We start from the raw sequence: 11,840 nt of genomic DNA on the forward strand, positions 1-11,840 counted from the left end.
TAAAACTGCAGGGTGATCTTTAATAGAGGCCCTCTTGAGCAAAGCCTTTATGGAGTCAGCCTCTTGGGGTCACGCGGGAACATCGACGTTTTCCTGATATTGTCCAGGCCCAAGTACAGCATCGTAACTCGTTCAAGGCCTGCAAGGTAAGAAACAAATCCATAACGTTCAAGACCGTGGTACGGATCAGAAATGGTGTCTCTGTTATTTGAGGGTCGCAACATGCACTAGAAGAAACTACATTTAAAAGAATGTGCGACAGCGTTTCTCTGATTTAATGAGCATCAAATGCACCAAATATCAGAGCTGAGAAAATGCTGTTACATCTGAAGTAAACCAAAAACATTAGAAGATATAGGTCGAGCACTGTTTTTATACAGCATCATCATGTATAAAATAAAGCAAGAAAAAAATTATACATGTTGTGAACCATTATTGGGTTTAGCCTATAACAAGAAAATAAAAATATTTTCTCCTCCACAAAAAAAAAATTGTTTGTCGAACAGTCACCCACCTATTCCACCACCTGCGTGTGGTGGTGCACCATACCGGAAGGAGTCTATGTAGGCCTTGATTTTGCTGATATCTACAGCAGTAAGAAATGAGGACAGCATGTTATTTTTGAAATGATTTGTACATTGCATAGTACTATGAGAGGTTAAAATCTCGTGAAAGGGTAACTCATGCCGGCATTTTGAAACAAATGGGCCCGAGCGAGAAGGATGTAGCGCAATGAACCATTGTATTACTCTGTCACACTCTGGAGCTCCAATTTATAAAAAGAAACACACAAAACAAATGGCTGTAAAAATTTATAATGCTTCTGTCAACTTCTGCGCAAGACAACCCAAGAAATATGCAAGTCTTCACACACCTTCAAACATACACAACATGAAAATATGCATAAGTGGCTACTAACCAACTCCATGTTCTTTGGCTCTTTCTGTAAGAAAATCTGGATCGTGAATTCGCTGGGCGCCAGACAGAATCTCTTCCCCACGCATGAACATGTCATACGAGTTTGACACTTTCTGTAATCAGAGTAAAACGTGTTGAAATAGGCCATGCCAGCAACGATTCCAACCAAATTCATTAACAAATGTAAACTGCCAATTCAAAGGTTGTGGTGCAATCAACATAGCTTTAAGGGTCCTTAAGCAGAGTCAATTGTTGCAGTTCCATTCTAATGATTAAACATGGCTGTAACAAACAAAATTAAATTGCAAATAAAATTTAAGGCAATTGCAAATAAAAAAATCTAAATGCACATTTTATTTATGTATATGAGAATTTTGCAGTCTTGTTTTTATCAAGATACGCAATGTGTGACTGTAAATGTTAATTGCTCCTTACTGGTGCTACCAACCATGCAAAATACAAATGTATCTAGTATTATGACCAGAAATCAAGTGTGTACGTAGATTGCAATTCCCTCACTACAATGTAGCGAATTTTTTCAGCATGAGATCAGTTGACAGCTGTACAAACGATAGGCGGTACACAGGAATGAAACATACCGAGTCATGAGGGTCAGGCATGGTGTAGAATGGCCTCACTTTGAGCGGGTACTTATCCAGGATGTAGAAATCTGTGTCGTACTGTAAGAACGCAGAAATACAAGTTCAGAGGTCACTTTTCAGTGCCGATCTTAAAGTGGGTAGACGAACGTAATTATTAGGCTTGTGTAAATAATAATGTAAGGTTGAATAGTAGTTTGGTTGAATAATTTTGAATTTAATTTGGATAGGATATATCACATGTTATTAAAAAAGTGGGTGTATTTCCCATAATTTAACTAAACTATATATATTTTTTTATTGAAGTAAGGCATGTGTGAATCTCATTTTTTTTTTATTCAAAGAAAGTGGAAGCAACATCACATAATAGCAGGGCCTTCCTTTTCGTAGAATGCAAGTAATAACCTGTAAAATATGTTGTTTCAAATTTTACTTTATTCAAGGCATATTAGCTGGTATATCAAGCTATTAACCTTGAAAAATGATGAATTGAGGTGAGGGTAATATGTTCATTTAACCTTGAAGCGGAGCTTTGTGGTTGTGCAAATTCCCCCTGGACCGGTGTATTCACGGTACAGCGCACATCCACTGCAGTGAAACCACTTTTGCAGATGGCTACATGTGGACTAATAAGTATACACCTATTCGTTCATTTTGAATACTTCGAAACTTCCGATAACCTAAATTCAAATATTGCGATATTCGTTCAAATATTTGAAGGGCTTGAACATTTGCTCAAACCAATTGAAAATGTTTTAGAACAACAAAGAGCTGAGTGAGCTAGTTGGTAAGTATTCACTCTAAAAGACAGCGGACAAACACAGACACAAGAGTCAAGACACCACAGACACCGATAGCAGTTATAGAAGCCTAAGAAGTGTCGCTGATCAGATAAGCAGGAAAAAATCGAAAGGGGCCTGGAGTACTAGAAATAATATAAAGCTTATATTATAAAAGAGCTTAGCTAGTTGGTTCATTAAAATAAAAAAAGACTGGGCATGCAAACACGTAAAATAGAAAGAAGTCATGACACCACAGGTGCCATGTTTGTGTCGGTGTATGCACGCCCCGCCATTCATAACAGGTAAAACGTTCCATTTGCGGTAGATCTCAAATGTGCGTACCACCCAGTACTTTTTATGAACCACTAAGTTGAGACTATACTTAAAAGAGAATGAGCGCAAATCTTATGGGACGACCTGGACACGTAAACTTGGATGCTCCCTTTCAGTCAATCACTTTTCAAGGACGTTTCTTTTTTTTTTTTTCAACTGGCAATGTTGAAACAGGAACGAACACGACAGATGTTCTTCACTACAGTTGCAATGATAAGCCCTAAATCAAGCGACATGGCTGCTCCATGTTCATGGGTATAACTCGCTTGCCGTGTACATAGAAGCTAGGATCAATTGTAATTTGTGAGCACTTCGTTCAAAAATAGCGGCTACTTTTAAGTTCCAATAACGTGCATCTATCACAGCATGACATTGGTATGATGATGCCACCCCTACAATTGATGAGTGTCGTGACTGAAAGCTGTGACCTTGAAGTGGGACATGTTAAGCACCCAACCATAGGCGAACAAATGAAGCATTATTTTTGATAATGACTTTCTGTAAGGCTACTCAGTCACAGCTTTCTGCAAAACCGGGTAATCAAATCAAATTGCGTTTCTTGTAGCAAAATGACAGATGGCTCTCACAGACACTGTAGTAGGAGGAAGGAAGGGTCTAATGGTCGCACCTAAGTCTGAAACCCATATTCTGGAATGTTGTTCGGCTAAGCACTTTGTCTTAACTTAGAGAAAACTGGTGGCAGTGCTGTCCCTCCACAGAAACGACCAGTCGCCAGGCTTCACAGGTGCACCATGGCACTTCATGAAAAGTTTATAGTCTTTTTCAGTCGTGATACAGTTCACATCGTGTGATGTGACACCTAGTGTGATTCTATGCTTCCACCACAAAATATTAAGTCTGTCAACGCAGTTACCGTCGTCTGACATGACACATGTACACGGCATTTTTCCAAAGCAGTTTCAAGCACTGGTGTGGCTCCGAGGTGTAGACGAGTCAAGTGCCACGCAGAATGCTTGGGTTCAATTCTGGCACGAGCCCTGATCTTTATTCTTTGCATCCATCGGGGTTTTCCACTCAATGCCTCATGAACAACACTGGTTTTTTTGCTCACGAACAATGTAACTAACGCAAGCATTGACTATACATTTTCTGATACACAGGCTCTTTAATTATATCAAATTAAAGCAAGGACAGTAGCAAGTAACAGGAACAAACAGGGCTAATGCCGACTTTCATATGAAATTTTTATTGAAATGGGAAAGGTGTATTTGTCAAGATTATTAAAGGCACACTGGCGATGTAACATCACCTATACACTTTAAACAAGCATCCACTATTCCCGTTTTCGTGAGTGCTGAGCAATTTTCAAGATGAAAAACTGACACCACTACAGATGCTTGTAAAAAGCAAGCCACAAAAACGTGAATGCCTACGGCACACCACGAAACAGCACCTACTTTTGCCTTGACCAGCCGTCCCAGCAGCTTCTCATTTGGAGTGCTCAAGTCGTCCTCGTCGTCCATTTCAACTCCAGCTTCACGAAGCATTGCAACAGCCTCGGGAAATTCTAGCCTCAGGCTTTGGGGTTAGAAGAAATAACGAAAACACACTTAGCGTAAAGTAGTAGTTTTGCTATGATTTATTAGTATACTAGTAGCAGGACGAAGCTAAATGTTAATCAGTGCAATAGAATAAGTAATTTCTTTTAAAGTCTAGACGAGAAGCTGTTATAAGTTGCAAACCAGTTGTAAAAGGAAACAAAACATGTTGTAACAGAAAGCAAAACATGACACACTAGTTCAAATATCCAGGCTGAGCTCTCAGAGGCGAGTTTTTTTTTACAGCTAGTTTAGATACATCATGGGAATTAACAATCTATGGATTTAGAATCTGAGGAAGCTATGTCAAGAAAGGCTTTAGAAATGCTAGCATCCACCTAAGGCAACAACTCTGAGAGACCACAACGCCATAATACAAGAAGTTTCTCAGTAATAGTACGAAGACGGGCGGTATTTAGTATTGCAATATGGCAACTTTTTACAACCACACCTGAAGTTTCAGTACTGAGCTGCCTTGTTGTTCAATTTAGGCAGAGCATAACACTCACCTTGGTTCCAGAAACTTGAATGGAGGAGTCGGAAACTGCCTATTAACTGCCGCAATCTCGTCGGCAAACCTGAAATTAGAAAGCGAAGAACTTTCTGAATAAATGCGCACTCAAAGGCATTTAATATGGCAGAATACTAGCAGACATTCCTTGAAGTCGAATTAGACTGTAGTCTATAAATTTTGAGCCCTCCTCAATTCAATTAGGCTACGAAGCAGAACATGTCGTTATCATTCTGTCACTCACTGTGATGTAGCAAGTAGGCACGCAGACAAATTTTTTGTGCATAGATAATGTATGTCCAGTTATTTACAACAGTCAATTATTTTTAATAAATGGGGAAGAAATATTTCTATTAAACTGACTATTACCAGTGAAGTGCTCCCTTTGATAAAGGACTGACATACTTCTTTGTTCAGAATGAGATCGCTTGCAGCACGGTCTATGGTTTTCATGGCTACACTACAAGCATTTTACTAGCTTACAAGGGTGTTTCGAGAGGACTCACACAGCAGCACAAAATGAGAGTACAGACCTATCGCGAAGGCCCTTGAAGATGTCAACAAACATTTGCCCTATGACATCCAGCACTTCGTGGTAGTGGTAGTTGAAGGCCATCTCCAAATCCAAGCCCACGAACTCGCACAAATGGCGGTGGGTGTTCGAGTCTTCTGCCCTAAATACTGGAACCAAGCATAAGAGAAGTGTGCTGACCTGAGTACCGAACTCGTTAATGCACACTGACTTCACCTCACCTGCTCCAACAGTGTAGACCTTGTCGAAATCAGCTGCAATAGCCATTTGCTTGTACAGCTGCGGTGATTGTGCCAAGTAAGCACTACCCTTGAAGTACGACACTTCAAAGACATTGGCACCTCCTTCACTTGCAGCTGCAATGAACAGTTGAGCAACGAAGTGTCTTAGAACTAAGCCTTCAACTATCATAAAAAATCTGGCAGTAATAGAAGGGAAGCATAACTTGCCAATACTGTATTATACTTAAGCACGGTGGGAGGGACGCTATGTGTGGTGTTCACCATTTAGTCATGCGCTGAAAGAAGCAATCTAGGTGAGCGTCTTGCCAGGGCAGCACTCTTAAAGCAGAATAAGTGCTGGCCATATTGATTTCAGGGTAGTGTAGAAAACATGGCTGCCTCTCACTTTCCAACAGCTTTTTGAGCCCTCAATTTTCAGATATCGAAAATTTAGACTTTCCCAATTTGACTGCAGGATGGATCGCCTCATCTTGCCACGCAGTGAGCAACATGACATCCAAGATGCCCATGTGGTGCAACACTGTGGTGCTGTGTAAGGGCCTCGAAGGTCTTTTCCCGTGGGGTATACCAAAAATCACTCTACACAGAGAGACAGAGGTTTGTGCAAAGAGTTTGCACCACTCCCACAGCTGTGCCAAAAAGAAATTTGAAGGGTAACGGCATCAGTAAGTCCCCCGGGAAAATCCTATAAAACCATTGGAAATGCACATTCTTTCACACTGGAACATGGTGAAATACACTCAAACCTTGATATAACTAACCCTGATATTATAAAATATTGGTTTTAACAAAGTAAATGTAAATAGTCTTGCAATAGGTATAGTCTTAGGAATATGCATTTAAAACGAATTTTCAACTATAATGAACTTATTTTCATGTAAGATGCAACTTTGTTATGTAATGAGGTCCTAGTATACATAGATCACTGCTGTTGATTAGTACTGAAGTGAGATATTTACATATTGTAGGCATCCATTAGGCATCTACTATTGCATGCAACCATATTACTGCAGCAGTGGAATTACAAATCCAGTTTCTATAAATGTTGACTCGCGCATATTTCTTGTGAAAGCCTCGTCCTCCGTAAAAATCGCACTTTGGACATAGTACACCACTTCAGCTTGACTTTAAATTAGTTTTCAGGGTGCTTCTTAAATGCTGATTTATAATATATGCTTTCATCAATGCACAGTTATGGAAATATAACCTTTTTTTTTTCTTCAATCCTCGCCTCCTACACTTTCCTGCCAGATGTATGTCTTCCAATAAGAGCGTTGTCGAACTACTTTTTCTTCGGGTGCATAATTTTTACCATACAGCATATTGTTTAAATGAATGTGCATAGTCCTCCTTTATGAAGAAGTCGCATGAGTTGCCTACGAAATGTTTTGTCCAGTCAACTGTTTGGAGTCAGTTGCCTGCTCTAACCATAACCCCAACACGTCCACAAAAGCTTTCGCACAGACATTGCCTTTCAAAAGTGCTCTCAACGTGCTCTGTCTTTGCAGATGCAAGGACAGAGTACCACATTTAACGAAATCCAACGAGCCCCCCGATTCAAATGCGCACATGAGTTACATGACCCCAAAACAAAAATGCAACTATGGGGCAGTTCAAACGTTTGCACCCGAATCGAACGCGCATGCGATATTAAGGTCTATTTCCCCTGAAAGGAAGGTGCACATTGAAATTGGGTAAGCACGGTACCTTGTGGTGTATCTATTGGAATCAGTGCTGGCTTTTTGTTCACATTCTCTATTGGACCACACTATGTACAGGTAGGCCAACTATTTACCTGAGATAATCTTGGGGGTGTGAATCTCCACAAAACCGCGGCTAGCCAGGGACTCTCTGAACAGGGCACAGACCCCAGCTTGCAGCCTGTATATTGCCTGATTGGCAGGGGTTCTCAAGTCAAGGACGCGATTGTCTAGTCGTGTGTCCTGGTTCACTCGGATGTTTAGGCCTTCGGGGTCCTGAAAAGTAAAGCAGGGTTTGGCAATGCTGGCATAAGTAGGTTGCAAAGCACAAAACACAAAATAGCAAAAAACTCCCTATACTATGGATATTTTGACAGGCTCTGCTCTTAGCTGTGTATCCATCTATAAGCAACGACAACCTGAATCTCTACAACTGAGGTGAGAGAGTTCAAAATGAACTACCGTTCTCAAGCCCAAGTGCACAACCTATAATTAACTTTTGAACCACTATTCTAAAAAATGAGGATATTCTCAGACCTAAAGAACAGCATTCCTAATTCTTTAACTAGTCAAAAGTGACTGATAAGGCCATAAAACAAATGTTTGCTCTGGAAAAAGAGGGCATTTTCCATGTACATAGGGCAAGATTTCAAGGCCCCTAAAAGCGAGCAATACTGTGCAAATTACAAAAATAAGCAGTAAAAGAACGCCAATCAGCCTATATATTATGTAGAGACACATAAATGTAAGGCTATACATACATAGTATGTTCATTGACTTTCCACACTATGCAACAGCTAATTCTAACTGACATTGTCACTGTTCTTTGCTGGTACAACTAGTGTTGTCATCCTGAATGGCTGTGGTACACAGCAACATCATTGTATTTTTTCATACCAGACAGTACAATGCAATAGGAATCGTTATGAATGTTCGTAGCTGCAGGTGGTAATACTGCTACTACTGAACGGAAGTTCAATTCAGAAACTAAAAAAAAAAAAAGCTTTTGCTTGCCTCCTCGGTGTCGGGTCTTGCAGCATCCTCTACTTGCAGTGGCAGGCGTGGTTCAGCAGAACTGACAACAAAGAACTGAAATACGAAAAAGACGTACATGGAATCATTTGAGCATGGTAGCGATGCCTTTTAATAACTTCTTAGTTGAGAATTCGAGCAGATGAAATAGGCTGAATTCTTAGCCACAGGGCAACAATGTACCTGCTGCTATTAGCGAGCTATAGCACTGCGTACGTAGTGTTCATGACGGCGTTGCGTACGTAACAAGGCTGCATTCCACAACTTGCAAGAGCAAGAGTGGTGCGCACGCACTGTATGCGAAATGCAGCAAACTTGCGTACGCAATGCCATCATGGACACTACGTGCACAGTACTAAACCTCCCTACTGAATGAGTAATTTGCACCAACAGATCAAGTGTGACCATGTTTTCTTATGTGCGCATTTTTAAAATTTGCAAGGCGCAAACTTGCGTTTACGATCAAGAACCAACTAGCCAGCGTGCAGCTATATTTGTTAGCTCTTAGTAATGCACACTACTTACACTGCTGAGTGCCGTGACTGCCATGAAAAATGCAACGATCAGCACCCCTAGTATTGAGAATTATCATTGGTGCTCTCGCGGATTGAGTGTCGCCCATGCAAACATACGTGTGGTCAAGGTGCCTACACACAATGCTTAAAATGGTGTAATCACATGCGCGAGTATCAGGTCTTCCTGAGAGATATGTTGCATTTGAAATAAAGCTGACGCATCATTGCAAGCTAGCTAATTCAGATATCTATGCCACTACTTAAGTGGCTGCTACAGTGACCACGCATTGTCTGGCTTCACAGTTTTTAACCAGCACAAGCTTAATTTATAACTGTATTTAAAGCTAGAAATGTGTAGGAGTTCATAACAGAAGTATTTAAAAGTTCAACAAGTGCGCAGAAGCTCGGTGCTTCTTGCACTGATCAATATTTCAAACTTGACATCCCTAGCCTCACCTCTTCAACGTGAAGCTCAACTTCCTGTTGCGTGCATCCTTCAACCTTCTGCGGGGACGTCTGCACACGTCCGTGTACGTCCACAATCGACTCTTTGTTGACTCTACAAGGAAAAATCGGCTGTGACTGTGAAAGACGCAACAAACCTAACAGCGCACTGCCGCACTGAGCAACACATTGATGCGAATGGGACTGTAACAGGTGGGCATGCAGAGGTAAAGACACAGAGTGCAGTATTATAAAATTCCGAGCGAGCGGTGAAGATAACTCAACAAGATTTGGAGGAGGGCTTTACTCAGTCAGGAATTAAAATTCAAGGTGGGGGCAGAAGAGCTGCATGTGCTTCCAATGAAATGCTTCTATTCATTTGCATACATTCACTGTCATTATTTGCACTCATTGTGCAAATAAAAAGAGCGTGAGTGGGCATGAGGACACTTTATCAGTAATTGGCACTTATCTGAAATTTCCCAGAGGAGGGAGAGGAGCACTGGCTCAGAAATTTAGGTAACAAGAAATGTGTGCTAAATATGCAATATGAATGTTTATAGTCTAGGAGGCTATGCTGGTGTACGTATAAAACTCTGCAATGACACGATAAAGACGAATCGAAAATATACACTCAGATTTGGTGTAGTAAGCAGTAATGAGGCTGTGAAATGAGAGGGAAAAAGGCAAATGTTTGGCAAACGATATCGCTACAAGATTTTTCTCATAGCATATGACAAAAATAAGCCATATGAATCGCATGAAAAGCATAACATGAAAACCCACTTTGTTACACACTCAACGCGAGATATCATATTACAAGCAGGAATTCATCATAATTAACAATGAAATCTCCACTTACACGGCACAGAACTTGACCATGGCCTTGCTCACTTTTTCTGATACAGCCACAAGGCACTGGACGGTGTACTGCTGTTGCCGCAGTACGAAAAAGCACTGCTTGCCTGTCAAGGATAGCAAAACGCACAGAAATATTTCAAAAACAGTCACCACTGTCTGGAAAATTCCACAAGCAAGTAAGTAAAAATAGTATTGGAGCATTAGTGTAACAATTGTCATTATGCTTATTATGGTAACAACACTGTGGCGACAACGTAGACATATTGCACACCTCTGTACTGGAGATGCGACATCTGAATAATACGTCTGATGCTCTACCAACTGAGCTACGGTGATGGTCATCCCTCTGCCCACTTTACAGCACACATACCTGCATCTAAATGTGGGAATGTCAGTCATAGCCATCATGGCTACCTGCAGTAGCTCAGTTGGTAGAGCATCGGACGCATTATTCAAAGGTCGCAGGTTCGGTACCTGTCGGCGGCAAGCTATGTTTCGTCCACTTTGGCTACCACACAGTTAAATTGCAGTTACTACCCATTACATCTCCCATACTTCCCTTGGCATTAATACAGCTACTTATAACTTATGCTACTCTTGCACATAGATTAATTTATTGTCGCTATTCATAAAAACGATCATATATAAACGTGGGTTTATACTGTTCTCTTTAATGGGTTATGTTGCTTTCCCGGAGCACAGATTGTACAGGAATCAGGTGCATGCTAGAGCCTTTAGTCCTGTTTACGTGTTCTGTAAGAAAACTAGAACATTGTGTGAATGGGTAAAATAGAAATATCACTCTAATATGTGTGTATGTGCACAGGGCGTCCCCGCAGTCTCACCTTTGGATCTGCTCGTATGGAGCCTTCCTCGCACCCACACGTACTGTCCCGACAAAGGAGGCACCAGGTCTTTAACTTGCGACAGCTGTCGTGACGACTTCTCAGTAGACTGAAGCATTGGCAGCTTGCCGTAGCGACCCTCCGAGTAGTCATCTTCGGCGTCTCCTGCCTGCTTATTTGCCTGCACAACAGATGCAAGCGAACTGATACCTCCAAATTTCGCACTGTTAAAGGCTGATGCTTCAGCAAGTGAATCGGCTAGCACGAGCAATTCAATCGTCAAGTTTTCCACTTATAGAGATAATCAAACTCACGTTTTCCGTGGCCTGCTTCGCCGACTTCTTGGCAGCCTTTTCTTGCTCTTTGGCTTGCTTTTTCAGCGCCTTCTTTGACAGTGGTTGGCCGTCGGGACTGGAATAGGAGATGCGTTTAGTCGGCACTGCGATAACGCGCTTTAACGGACGTGGACAATACGACACGCTTCTTACCGCGACAGATGCGATGGTTGGAAATAACGAAACAGTGACTCGACAAGCTACATTTTGGTTTAAATCAGAACGATTGTTTTGAGTAAAACAAGAATACAGACCAGCGATCACGGCTCGCTCGTGCGAGTTCAGCGAACTCTCCAAGCAGCCACGCCAGAGCTTAGCGGCATTCCACCGCAAAAAAGCGAGGCAGAGCGAGCGGGCGTGGACACTACTTACCCGAGAGGAACATTTTCTTCGCTTTTCGTCATGTTAATCCTTAGAACAGAGAGATGCACAGCAGGCAAAGATCACACCGGCAGCACAGCCCACGCCGCACCAGCTTACGAAACGCAAACTGTCGTAAACAGCGGCGAATGGAAACCCGATATTTTCAATAGGCGATATTACTACGTGAAAGCATAAGTGAGACCAAGTTGCGTGCTTTCTGTATTTCAAATCTATGGGTACATAGGAGAAAAATGAGTGTGTGAAATTTC

At 41.5% G+C, this 11,840-nt stretch overlaps 1 protein-coding gene across 1 annotated transcript; it reads right to left on the minus strand.

Annotated features, from left to right (window-relative positions):
- Positions 1–11,739, minus strand: AspRS (aspartyl-tRNA synthetase). Its single transcript, XM_037423286.2, has 15 exons — positions 11,581–11,739; positions 11,188–11,284; positions 10,874–11,054; positions 10,030–10,132; positions 9,180–9,282; positions 8,191–8,265; positions 7,272–7,452; positions 5,456–5,590; positions 5,236–5,383; positions 4,701–4,769; positions 4,051–4,171; positions 1,518–1,598; positions 920–1,031; positions 515–586; positions 1–139 (listed from the first exon to the last, which is right to left on the minus strand). Exons 1-15 carry the CDS (start codon positions 11,610–11,612, stop codon positions 48–50), a joined length of 1,602 nt encoding a protein of 533 aa, XP_037279183.2. The 5' UTR covers positions 11,613–11,739; the 3' UTR covers positions 1–47.
- Between the last annotated feature and the right edge of the window lie 101 nt (positions 11,740–11,840).

The sequence above is a fragment of the Rhipicephalus microplus genome, chromosome 4 (assembly GCF_043290135.1).
Source record: "Rhipicephalus microplus isolate Deutch F79 chromosome 4, USDA_Rmic, whole genome shotgun sequence".
Classification (NCBI taxonomy): Eukaryota; Metazoa; Arthropoda; class Arachnida; order Ixodida; family Ixodidae; genus Rhipicephalus; species Rhipicephalus microplus.